Source organism: Nicotiana attenuata, unplaced genomic scaffold, assembly GCF_001879085.1.
Source record: "Nicotiana attenuata strain UT unplaced genomic scaffold, NIATTr2, whole genome shotgun sequence".
Lineage (NCBI taxonomy): Eukaryota > Viridiplantae > Streptophyta > Magnoliopsida > Solanales > Solanaceae > Nicotiana > Nicotiana attenuata.
In genome coordinates this window covers 19,139-33,178 of record NW_017674093.1, presented here as the reverse complement: position 1 = coordinate 33,178, position 14,040 = coordinate 19,139, and the positions used below count along the sequence as shown (strand labels likewise).

The window sequence follows — 14,040 nt, the reverse complement described above, 5'->3', positions numbered from 1 at the left end:
CCAGAACACTTACACTGGAAAATTGAATCAAACATGGAACAATCAAGAACAATGCGCTTCCCTGACACTAAGGATTCCAACTTATCAGGCTTACTGGAATAAAGATTTGTATAAAACATTTTCACTAGGGGTTCATAGACTTTAGGAGGGGGAACAGAAAAGAATTTAGACCAGCCTTGATGAACAAACAGATCTTTTACCTTGCAATTTAGGGCGTCCATGTCATCAAGGTCGACTACCCTCCCATGAGCAATTGGCTTGTCTTTCAAAGCGATGAAAAAATCCCTATTTGGAGAGTCCCAAAAATTTAGGTCAGACTCTAAAGAGCTAAAGAGATCTATTTTCAGCTTCTTTGGAGTAAAGGATTCAGGGGGTTCTTCCATAGGCCTTTTTCCCAGGGCTTTTTCTCCTAAGGTGTGAGAGTGGTCTGAAAGATCCACCTGAGAGGAGGCAAAACCTTCAAAATGATCGGATCCTAGGTCTACCTGTTCTGCAGGTTGAGATGGGGGTTTAGTTCTGGAGCGAGTACTTTTCCTGGTAGAGGCAGAAGGATTTTTTGAGTGTTTGGCCATGGAAGAGATTTTGGTGAGAGAAAGTTGTGGAGAGGGTTTCTATTTGATGGGGACGATGGAGACTGAAAAGGGTTTTCATGCATTAAAAAGGGTTTTCTAACGATTGAGTACAGAAAAAGAAGGGGTATCAGTGAACAGACGTGATGATTGGGTTTCCTTATTTGAACTCTGAACTGATGTGAAAAGAGAGGAAAAGAGAGGAAAATCGGAGGCGCAATTAATGATCAGAAAACAACAAAGTTTGAACATTAGGCATAAAAAAATAATAGTGACACATAGGGCCCCAATATTAATGGTTCATTGCAAACAATACCAAGTAATTCTCTTACAGAGCAAAATCGGTCCTCTAGTAATAGCTTAGTAAAGATATCCGCTAGTTGATCTGTAGTTCCAACAAAAATAGTTCTATATTTCTCTTTAGGACATGATCTCTAATAAAATAATGCTTGATATCTAAATGCTTAGCCCTAGAATGATGCACAGAATTCTTAGATAGACAAATAGCACTAGAGTTATCACAGAAAATTGGAATAGGTTAAATGATTAATTCATGGTCACCCAACTGATGAGACATCCATAGTAATATTAGTGTAGATAATGCGACTGATCCTTGCTTTTTAGTGTTCCAAGATATTAGTGCCTTTCCAAGTAATTGACATGTTCCACTGGTGTTTTTTCTGTCTTCCTTATCACCTACAAGATCAGCATCTGAAAAACCTTCTAATTTAAAATTGTTAGATCGTGGATACCATAATCCGTGAGAGACAGTTCCAATGAGATATCGATTAATTCTTTTTACTACAGTCAGATGTGATTCCTTAGGAGCTGACTGAAACCTGGCACATTTACAGACACTAAACATAATATTCTGTCGACTAGCAGTTAGATAAAGAAGTGAGCCAATCATTCCACGATACTTAGTTTCATCAAGAGGAATTCCCTGTTCGTCTTTGTCGAGACTTGTTGAAGAACTCATTGTTGTGCCAATAGCTTTAGCATTGCTCATACCGAATTTTTTGATCAACTACTTTGTATATTTTGTCTGACATATGAACGCTCTTTCTTCAGATTGTTGAATTTGAAGTCCAAGGAAGAATGTTAGTTCTCCCATCATAGTCATTTTCAACTCACTTTGCATAAGATTTGAAAATTCCTTGTACAGAAGAGGATTAGCACTACCAAAGATAATATCATCCACATAATTCTAAATTACCTTCTGATGTTCTTTTAATAAACAGAGTAGTGTATACTTTACCTCTTGTAAATACGTGATCAATAAGAAATTAGCTGTCTTTCTTACCATGCCCGTGGAGCTTGTTTCAGTCTGTACAGCGCTTTGGTCAGCTTATACACATGATAGGGAAACTTTGAATCTACAAAAAAAGGAGGTTGTTTTACATGTACTTCCTCTTCAATAAAACCATTCAAAAAGGCATTTTTAACATCCATCAGGAATAGCCTGAATCTCTTAAAGGATGCATATGCAAGAAGAATTCGTATAGATTTCAGTTGAGCTACTGGGGCATAAGTTTCGTCATAGTCGACTCCTTCTTGTTATAAATATCCTTGAGCAACTAATCTGTCTTTGTTTCTTACAACTTTTCCATCCTCATTCAGCTTATTTTTGAAGACCTACTTTGTTCCAATTACAGGAACATTTTCAGGTTTGGGTATCAGTTTCCATACTTTTTTTTTGTCGAATTGATCTAGTTCTTCCTGCATCGCTTGCAACTAGCTTGAGTCTTTCAGAGCTTACTCTATTTTCTTTGGCTCAATATGAAAAATTAGTTATATGTTTGCTTTCTTCTTGAGAGCTCCCCTGGTTTTCATTCCCTCGCTTGAATCTCCTATGATGAATTTTTGAGGATATTCAGGTTCACTTCTCCATTCATTTGGATGAAATATATGAGTAGTTGACTCTTCGGAGATTCTGGTGGATTGTTGCTGGATTCATTAGTTGACTCTATCACATCATCAGATCTATTAATCGACTCTTTAGATTTGCTTGTCTCCTAAAATTCTTGAGTTTGATCTTCATCACCTGCAATAATTTCTTTCTCGGCCGAAGTGTTATTTTCATCAAATATAACATATACCGATTCTTCCACACACAGTGTGCAGTTATTATAGACTCTAAAAGATCTATATAACCCAGAAAAATACCTTCATCACTTCTTGGATCGAATTTTCCAAGATTGTCCTTACCATTATTGTGAATGAAACACTTACTTCCAAAAGGATGAAAGTAACTAATATTGGGTCGATTACCTTTCCACAGTTCATAAGGTGTTTTCTTCAAAATAGGCCTTATAAGACATCGGTTGAGAATGTGACATGCAGTACTTACTCCTTCTGCCCAGAAGTGATTTGGTAGTGAATATTCTAGTATCATAGTTCTTTCCGTATCTTGCAGGGTCTTATTTTTCCTTTCAACGACTCCATTCTTTTGGGGTGATCTCGGTGCAGAGAAGTTGTGAGTATATCCTTGATCATTACAGAAGTCTTCAAATTCTCTGCTTTCAAATTCTCTTCCATGATCACTTTGGATTGTTGTAGTTAGATACCCCTTTTCTCTTTCAACCTTCATACAGAAAATCTCAAAAAATTTCAACGCTTCATCTTTAGGAGATAACAAAATCACCCAAGTAAAACGTGAGTAATCATCAACAATAACAAAAGCATATCGTTTTCCTCCTATGCTAGCAGTTCTAGTAGGCCCAAATAAATCCATATGAAGTAATTGCAAAGGCTTAGAGGTAGATACAATATCCTTGTTTTTGAAAGAGTTTCTAGTTTGTTTTCCAATTTGATAAGCATTACATATATGATTCCTAGAGAAATTTAGTTTAGGTAAACCAATAACTAACTCATGCTTGGAAAGTTTTTCTATCAAATGCATGCTTGCATGACCAAGTTTCTTATGCCATAACCAAGGATCATCAGATATGGATGTTAAACAGATATGACCATCTATATTTTCAAATCCATCAAGAATATAAACATTTTCATACCTTTTACTTGGGAGGATTATTTTACCTGTCTCATCTTCAATAGCACAATCTGTTTTCTTGAACTTTACTTCATACCCTGAGTCGCATAGCTGACTTATACTCAGAAGATTGTAGTTAAGTCCGTCAACGAGATAGACCTCAGTGATATCACAGTTGTTATTGAAAGGGACTGTTTCGGTACCGACTATTTTTCCTTTTGAATCATCACCGAACTTAACACTTCCTCCATCTATTTTTGTAACTTTCTTAAACAGGTTTTTATCACCTGTCATGTGACTGGAACACGCACTATCTAAGTACCATTTTCCTTTGCGACTCCTCCTGGTGTTCCTGCAAAACATAGTGATTACTTTCTTTTAGGTACCCAAGCTTGCTTGGGTCCTGGTTTGTTAGTATTACTTGACTCAGAATTGTTTTTGGGTTTCCAAATCCAACCTGAAACATTTGATTTACGAAATCGACAAAAGGAATATCTATGTCCACTTTGTTACAGTAGTGACATGTAACTCCTGATCCATTTTTGGATCTTTCATTAGTGTTAGTACTAGTGGTCTCTGTTCTGTCTAGACCATCTCCAGTTGACTTGTAAGTCGCCTGGTTTAACCTAACAAAACTATGACTGGTGGATTTGTGCATGCCATTGAGTTGCATTTGCAATTCCTCAAACTCTTCTTGAAGTACTTCTTTTTCGATTTCACATACTTCATGTTTGAGTTTCCAGTCTTTTACTTCTTTGTTGAGTGTCTTAATTCATTCATCATTTTCTGAGACTCTTTCAAAGTAAGGTCAAGAATATCCTGCAATTCGTTACACCTTTCACAGTTATAAGATCTTACCTCGCTTGTTTCACCTCGTGCCATGAAACAGTTCTCATTGTCATCTTTGCATTCATAGTTTGAAGTGTCCTCATCTATCCAGCATTTTGAAAGTTTGTTCATGTCATTTTCCAGAATTTTCATGAAGCAAAGATTTGTTATTTCTTCGCGTTCTGAACAGTCTTCATCACTCCAGCTTCCAAATGATTTGTTCTTGTTGAAGCCTCTGGAGATTTTTCTTTATAGATCTGGACATTCATCTTGAACATGTCCAAATCTTCCACACTCATAGCATTTGCCATCATTTTTGTCTTGTTCATTATATTGCCTAGATCGCCTGGGTGGCATCCTTCCTCTTCTCGCATTCCTGTATCTTCTCATTAAACCATCCATGTTTCTTGACACCATGGCAATCTCTTCTTGAACAGCTTCAGGGTCATCATCGATATCATTTTCTACTATTTCAGTTGTGGCCTTGAATGCAACTGTTTTCTTCTTTTCTTCTCGGTTTGTTTTCTTGAGATGAGTTTTCTCGAATGCTATGGGTTCTTCTCGAAGTTCATCATATGATAGCTTATTCAGATCCTGTGATTCAAGTGTGACCATTTTGGTCTGCCAAGTGGTGGGTAGGCTTCTAAGAATCTTTCTAACTTGATCACCACTTGAGTATGGTTTGCCAAAAGCTTTTAGGTCGCTAATGATTTTACTGAATCTGGCAAACATCTCTTCAATAGATACTCCTTCTTTCATCTGAAAGATTTCATAATCATGAACGAACATGTTGATATGTGTTTCCTTTACTTTGTTGGTTCCTTCGTATGTAACTTCAAGTTTATCCTACATCTCTTTGGCTATATCGCAACTGGAGATTTTCTCATACTCTTCACCACTTATAGCATTGTAGAGCAAATTCCTTGCCTAATTGTTTACTTGTACAACTACCATTTGTTCATCTGTATATGAATCTATATCTTCTGGATAAGCAAGTGGTTTAGTGGCAGCTGGCAGAGGATAGTTCCCCTTTTTGATAACTCTCTAGACTTTAACATCATAGGCCTTTGCGTATATTTCCATATGCACTTTCCAGTGAGAGAAATATTTTCCATTGAAGTATGGTGGCCTCACTTGCGAAGTTCCTTCTTGGAAGAGAGCTCCTATAAGAACTTGATTTGCCATGATCTTTTCTCACAAGCTGTTAAGCAAAAGAAAAATACGAGCCTTGCCCTGATACCAATTGAAAGTACAAGAGGGGTGAATTGCTTACTTTAATATTTTAATCGCTACAAGTTGAGTAGTTTTCTAATTAGTCGACTAGATGTAATAACTTGATAACAGTAAGGGCAGAATTTAAGATGCAGAAATAAAGTGCAGGAATTAAAGACACCGAAATTTTTTTACTGGTTCAGATTCAAGGTGAATCCTAGTCCAGTCCCCTTGGGTTGCAAGGGAGTTCTCTTTCAGTGAATGAGTTTTTCGAGTACACAGTGAATGGTATGATCTACACCAATAGCTCAGTTCCTATATCATTTGTTTCTATTTGATACAATGCATCACCAGTGTTGTTCTCTCTTTCTTCTCTAACTTGTTACACAACAGATCTAGTAGAGATACAATATTTGTTTGCAGTAGAACAAAGAGAGGGTATTTGGTTAGATCAAAGTATGTTTGTCTAAGCCTTAAGGATGTGTATAAATACATTGTAGGAGGCCGTTTGCTGGAGATTTTTGACAACCCAAGAGATTTGATCCTTGGAAAGAGATTGATTCTTTCCAAGAATAAGGTTATTTGTCGTTGCTCTTCCTTGATGATAGGGCATTGATAGCTTTCCTTCTACAGATCTTAATGAGCGAGTTTTACTCCTTGATTGTTGGTCCTTCTGAAATTAGCAGCTTGCCATTGCTCTTCCTCATTGATAGCTTTCCTTCTACATGCTTTGAAAACGCGGGTTTTACTCCTTGATTATTGATCCTTCTGAAAATACCAGCTTGATTGATTATCTTGCAAGATCTTCGATGCTTCTTTTCCATTTCAATCAATCTCTGATTGATTTCCATTCCAAATCTCCATATAGTTAATTGATTCCTTCCTTTTGATTTCTTCAATCTCGGATGCTTCCTTGAGTTCCTATACCAAAATCAGTTATATTATTTTTCATCATTAAAATTAAAACCTAACACAACGAGTTTTTTTGGTAATTAAGAAAATGTTATTACCAAGGAGAACATATGTACAAGTAAAGAAGCAAAACCCCTAAATTTGGACATAAGGCCCCAACTTTAGAATTAAGCAAATTAGCATCTTAGAAAAACTATCAACAATTATCTACCATTTGCATCTCAGTTTACTATTTGATTCAAAGCTATAGCACTGACTAGGGATAAAAATTCAAATTTGCGACCTACTTTGTTAGCCTTGGTTGCCAACTTATTCTGCATATAACATCCTATATGATGTGTTTAAGCACCTCTTGTCTTGTTCTAGAAGAGCTTCAAATTTCTCTTACACCACACTTAATAGAAACTACTTTCTAATTCCATCCTATAGACTTCGTCTTTGGGGTTCTTGCCTCTAGCAAATTTTCCAGCCCAGCCCAGCCCAGCCCATTTCTTCTTGCCATTCCAAGTCTGCCTGTGTATACCCTGCCAACTAAGAATTTTGTGCCAAATAATAGAAAAAATAAGACATTTATAGAACAGGTGTTGTTTGCTTTCATCTTCAGCTTTAAATACTAGATGTTGAGAAAAAATAATATCCCGCCCAGGAATAATATCAACGATACCAAATCTTTTAACTGCATAAAATACAATACCCGAGCGGAGCAATATTACCACTATAATATTACAACTCAGTAGTGTCAAGAGGCTACTATATCATCGAAAGAAATAATACTCTTTATTTTAAACACCTCACTACAATATTACTCACACTCACTATTTATCTCACAGACTACGATTTGTGGATTACTTTCTCTAACTTCTATTGCTTTCTCTGATTTTTGGTGTGTTTGAGATGAAACTGAATGGTTCTATTTATAAGGGAAGGAGTCGTCCAATTTAGCCAATCAAATTCATTGGTTGCAATTTGCAAATTTATAAATTGCTATCTTATTACCGTTCATTGCAACTTGTTGCCATCTTTTTGCTTTTTCTTTTATTTGTTTTTATTTGAATGGGCCCCATAAATTTCTCCCTTAATTTTAATTTTTCCTCTTCATTCCAAGACAAGATCTCAATCTCTGGAAATCTTCAAACTTGAGAAGCTTTGTGAAGATATCTACAACTTGATCATGAGATTTCACATATTTGAGTTCTACCTCTTTCTTGGCAATACATTATGTGATAAAGTAATACCTTGAGTCTGTATGCTTGCTACGATCATGATACACTGGATTCTTCGCGAGTGTTTGTCCGGATTTGTTATTAATATAAATCTCTGTAGCTTCAATTTGTGGAAAATTGAGCTCTTTCAATAATCTTCTCGGCCAAATAGCATGACACGTACAAGATGTTGCTACAATATATCTAGCTTCATAAGTCGAGAGAGTAACAATTGATTATTTCTTTGAACTTCAAGAAATAACACAATCACCCAAGAAAAATACAAAACCAGTTGTACTTTTTCTATCATCAATATCTCATGCATAATCAGTATCACAAAATCCCATAAGTTTGAAATCACTAGAAGAAGAATAAAATGGCCGAAAGTCTATCGTACCTTTTAGGCAACGAAGAATTCTTCTAGCGACTTTCAAATGAGTGGAGGTAGGAATTTCCATGAAGCGGCTTACTACTCCAACTGCAAAGAGTATATCTGGCTCGGTACAAGTCAAGTACCTCAAACTTCCCAGAAGACTTTTGAAAAATGTGGGATCCACTTTTCTCCTTTATCAAACTTGGACAACTTTGTCCCATTCTCCATCAGCGTGTTCATGGGGTTGCAATCGAGCATGTTGAACTTCTTCAATATCTCTTTTGTATAGCTTTCTTGAAAAAAAAATTATATCCTCCATCTGCTTCACTTCTATGCCCATGTAGTATGACATGAGCCCCACATCCGTCTTCTCGAACTCACGGGACATATCTTTCTTGAAAGCTTCAAACAAGCTTGGGTTATTACCTGTAAAAATAAGATCATCAACATAAAAACAAACAATCAAGATATCTCTATTTGTATGAATTTTAAGGTAAAAATCATATTCATAGAGACAACGAGTAAATTCATTATCTTGAAAATACTTGCCGATGCGACTATTCCATGCACGTGGAGCTTGCTTCAATCTATATAAAGCTTTCTTCAACTGCAATACTTTATCTTCATGGTTTTTGACAACAAAGCCCAAAGGTTGTTCAACATAGGCTTCTTCTTCAAGGTAGCCATTCAAGAAGGCTGACTTGACGTCTAGTTGATGAATCTTCCACTTCATTTGCGCTGCAAAAGAGATCAGCAAATGAATCGTCTCCATACAGGCAACAGGTGCATAGACTTCTTCATAGTCAATGCCTTGCCTTTGCTTGTAGCCTTTACCCACAAGTCGTGCTTCGTATCTCTACACATCTCCATCAACATTCTTCTTTATCTTGTATACCCATTTCACTCCAATTGCTCGATGACTCTTGGGAAGGGTTGTTAACTCCCAAGTGTTGTTCCTCTCTATTGACTTGACCTCCTCCATCATGGCTTGTGTAAAGACCCGGCCAGTTATTTTGAGTATTTTAGCCTCGATCCCCTATTTATTGCTTCTTTTATATTATATTGCAGGTTTCGGGACTTGCTGCTGAGCTTGGTTCCGGGTTCGGGAGAGATTCAGAGAGAAATAGGACACATAGTCCCTAAGTTGAAAGTTTAAGTTGTACGAGTTGACCGTAGTTTGACTTTTGTGTACACGACCCCATAATGGAGTTTTGACGATTCTAATGAGGTATGGTGATTTTAGACTTAGGAGCATGTCTGGATGTTGATTTGGAGGTCCGTAGGTCGTTTCACGTGAATTGGCGATGGTTGGAAAATGGAAGGTTTAGATGTTTGACCGGGAATTGACTTTATTGATATCCGGGTTAGAATCTGATTCCAAAATTTGGAAAAGATCCGTCATGTCATTAATGACTCGTGTGCAAAATTTGAAGTGAATCGGAGTAGTTTTGGTATGGATCGGCATTAGTTTTGGAATTCAAAAGTTTATAAGTTTCATAGGCTTGAATTTAGGTTACGATTCGTAATTTTGAGGTTATTTGATATGATTGGAGTCCTCTATTAGGTCTGTGTTATGTTACAGGACTTGTTGGTATATTCGGACGAGGTCCCGTGGGGCTCAGGTAAGTTTCAGATGGGTTTGGATTGTGCCGCGCTCTTATTTGATGTTTTGGCGTCATTTCTTTTGGAATGAAGGGTACCACAATGTGCAAACGACTTTTGATTTGTGATTTGATTTAACCATCATATTCGTATCATAATTACAGAACCATATCAACAAGAATTGTGGCATTCTGAGGTCGTATGAGAGAGTTATGCCCATTTCCGTGCCGGGAAAGACTGCTGTTTTGCTGGTGTTTGAGGGAACAGAGGCAAATCGCAGGTGTCAAATGCGATTTATAAGTCTCAGATGTCAAACACAACTTATAAGTCTCAGGTGTCAAATGCGATTAATAAATCTCAGGTATCAAATGCGACTTGCCTGGAGAGGTTTCAAAAAATGGGGTTTCACCATTTTTAACATAATTAGAGTTAGGGAGCTCGGTTTGAGCTATTTTCAGAGGCAAACTTCACAAATTGGACTGGGGTAAGTAATCTTAACTTGATTTTGTCTGTTATTCATGAATCTAACGCTATTTCCGGCACCTATTTTTGTGATTTGGGGGATTAGAATAGAAATCTTCCCAAACTTGATTTGTGGTTTTGAAGGCCGAATCGGAGTCAAAATTTATTAATTTTGGTATGATTGGACTCGTGGAAGAATGGGTGTCCGTAGTTTGTAACTTTTGTGAATTTTGAGGCATGGGCCTCGTGTTGACTTTTCGAGTTGACTTTTTATTTCTTTGCAAATATCGTAAATTTTATTATTCGAATTAGTTTCTTATGGTTATATAAATAGTATAAAATTATTTTGCTAGATTCGACCCATTCGGAGTTGGATAATTAAGGAAATGGCCTACTAGTGGATTGAGTTTGCGCGATTTGAGGTAAGGGACTTGTCTAGCCTTGTGGGAAAAATTCCCCTTAGGATTGGTGTTGTTGTGATAATTGCGATTTGTGAAAGCTGTGTACGCAAGGTGACGAGTGTGTGCACGGGCTAAATGTGAAAATTATCGGATTTAACTATTTAGATTCTTGTCATGCATTAATTGAGTTGTCTTATCATGTTATATTCGTTATCATTAGTCTATTTTTACATATTATATTTGCCTTACATTTTTCTTGCTAATTGTTCTACCTGTTTAGTTGAAGTTCTTGTACCCTTTATTCCGTGTTCATTATTTGACTGTTGAACTCTTTACTTGAATTTATCATTCTTGGAATATCTTGTGGTTGAAGATGGAAATGAATTATAAGGGCCGTGATTTTCATTGAGGCAAAGTGCTAAATTGTGAAATACTATTCTGTTGAGTTACTCACTTTCGGTTATTTTTGTTGAAATATGTGCACATTGTGCCTGAGTCGTGTGATTCTTATTGTGGAAAATGATGCTATTGTTGATTTCTTTGACAAGTTGTGATATTAGGCACTTGAGGTACGATTTTTGATATGTTGCGATATTGATACCCATGAGGTGGTATACAGCCTGGGGTTGAAATGCATGCGGTGAGATAAGGTGGCCTTGATACGCGTGGCTAGAAGATATACTACTAGAAGCCATGCGGTGTGCTCAGGTGGGCTAAAATGCGGGATGCTATTTCGGGAAAATAATTTTTAAAACTAAAATGCAAGGCTCCCGCGGTGATGTAAGGAAAGATTGTGATTTATTTTTGTGATTTGAGACTACGAGGTGGTACCTCGGTAGTGAATCTTGTTGTCATTTCTTCATTTTTGCACCTGTCGTTGGTTGTGTTTTCTTAGCATATTATTAATTATTTTCTCTGTGCTGCATTAAATTGCTTTAGTTCTGTGTAGCCAACCTTGATATGACATTTGTTGTTTAAATTTCATTACTGCCATTATTACACTACCTTACACTTGTTCAGTTTTTTTATTTATTCCAGTAGGGCCTTGACCTGACCTCATCACTATTCTACCGAGGTTAGGCTTGACACTTACTGGGTACTGTTGTGGTTTACTTTTGCTACGCTTCTACACATCTTTTTGTGCAGATCCAGATACTTCCTACCGGACCAGGCATCGGTGAAGCTGAGTTCGTACGTGGAGACTTCAAGGTATACATGCCCGCGTCCGCAGGCCTCGGAGTCCCCTTCTACCTAGATTAATTTTATTTCCTTAACCTTTATTAGACTTTGATGTATAGAGGTGTTCAATATCACTTCATAGAGCTTGTGACATGTATTTCGTCGGGTTTTGGGTTATTACTTATATACTCAATTGAGGAGATTGACTTTGCATTAGTTGTCGAGTTGTGAAACTTAAATTCTTATTTCAGTTAATTTTCGCATGTGGTTAGGCTTACCTAGTCCTAGAGACTAGGTGCCATCACAACATCGTACGGAGGGAAATTTGGGGTCGTGACAAGTTAGTATCAAGGCTCTAGCTTCATAGGTGCTACGAGTGACAAGCAAGTTTAGTAGAGTCTCGCAGATCGGTACAGAGGCGTCTGTACTTATCTTCGGGAGACTACCAGTCGAGCATCCAAATAGCTCCGTATGAGGCTTTGTATGGGAGGTGGTGTCAGTCTTCGGTGGGTTAGTTTGAGCTGGGTGAGGCTAGGCTATTGGGTACAGACTTGGTTCAGGATGCTTTGGAAAAGTTCAAATTGATTAAAGATTGGCTTCGCACAGCCCAATCAAGATAGAAGAGTTATGCGGATCGGAAGATTTGCGACATTGCATTCATTGTTTGGGAGCGGGTCTTGCTCTGGGTTTCTCCCATGAAGGTTTTTATGAGGTTCGGGACGAAGGGAAAGTTGAGCCCTAGGTATATTGGACCTTTTGAGATACTTGAGAGGATTGGAGAGGTGGCCTACAGGCTTGCACTACCACCCAATCTAACTGCAGTCATCTAGTATTCCATGTTTCTATGCTCCGGAAGTATCACGGTGATCCGTCTCATGTGTTAGATTTCAGCTCAGTCCAGTTGAACAAGGATTTGTCTTATGTTGAGGAGCAGGTGGCCATTTTGGATAGGCAAGTCTGAAAGTTAAGGTCGAAGAACAATGCTTCAATAAAGGTTCAGTGGAGGGGTCAACCAGTCAAGGAGGCGACGTGGGAGACCGAACATGATATATGTAGCGGTTATCCTTATCTTTTCACCACTTCAGGTATGTCTCTATACTCGTTCGAGGACGAATGTTTTTTTAAGCGGGGGAGAATATACTGACCCGATCGGTCGTTTTGAGTATTTTAGCCCTGATCCCCTATTTATTACCTCTTTTATGTTATATTGTGATTTTGGGACTTGCTGGGGTGCTTGGTTCCGGGTTTGAGAGAGACTCGGAGTGAAATAGGACACAGTCCTTAATTTGAAAGTTCAAGTTGTAAGAATTGATCATGGTTTGACTTTTGTGTAGACAACCCCAGAATGGAGTTTTGGTGGTTCTAATAGCTCCGTATGGTGATTTAAGACAAAGGAGCGTGTCCGAATGTTAATTTGGAGGTCCGTAGGTCGTTTCGGCGTGAATTGGCGAAGGTTGGAAAATGGAAGATTTGGAAGTTTGACTGGGAGTTGACTTTATTGATATCGTGGTTGGAATCCAATTTCGAAATTTGGAATAGATCGGTCATGTCATTTATGACTTGTGTGCAAAATTTGAAGTCAATCGGAATTTCTTTGGTACGAATCATTATTAGTTTTGGAATTCGAAAGTTTGTAAGTTTCATAGGCTTGAATTTGGGTTGCGATTCGTAATTTTGACGTTATTTGATGTGATTGTAGGCCTCTAATAGGTCTGTGGTCTGTTACAGGACTTGTTGGTACATTCGTATGGGGTCCCATGGGGCTCGGGTGAGTTTCGCATGGGTTTTGATTGTGCCGCGCTCTTATTTGATGTTTCGGCGTCATTTTTTTTTTTGGCATAAAGTGTACCACAATGTGCAAACGACCTTTGATTTGTGATTCCATTGAACCATCAGAACCGTATCATAATTACAGAACCATAGCAACAAGAATCGTCGCATTCTGAGATCATCTGAGAGTTATGCTCATTTCCGTGTCAGAAAAGACTGTTGTTTTTCTGGTGTTTGAGGGAACAGAGGCAAATCACAGGTGTCAAATGCGATTTATAATTCTCCAGTGTCAAATGCAATTTATAAGTCTTAGGTGTCAAATGCGATTTATAAATCTCATGTGTCAAATGCGACATATAAATCTCAGGTATCAAATGCGACTTGCCTGGAGAGGTTTCTAAAAATAGGGGTTTCACCATTTTTAACATAAGTAGATTTGGGGAGCTCGGTTTGGGCGATTTTCAGAGGCAAACTTCTAAAATTGTACTGGGATAAGTAATCTTAACTTTATTTGGCCCGTTATTCATGAATCTAACAC

The 14,040-nt window shown here is 37.7% G+C and overlaps 1 protein-coding gene across 1 annotated transcript; it reads right to left on the bottom strand.

Annotated features, from left to right (window-relative positions):
• Positions 1-1,107: 1,107 nt before the first annotated feature.
• LOC109217994 (uncharacterized mitochondrial protein AtMg00810-like) lies at positions 1,108-1,578 on the bottom strand. Its single transcript, XM_019382302.1, has one exon. It carries the CDS (start codon positions 1,576-1,578, stop codon positions 1,108-1,110), a length of 471 nt encoding a protein of 156 aa, XP_019237847.1.
• Between the last annotated feature and the right edge of the window lie 12,462 nt (positions 1,579-14,040).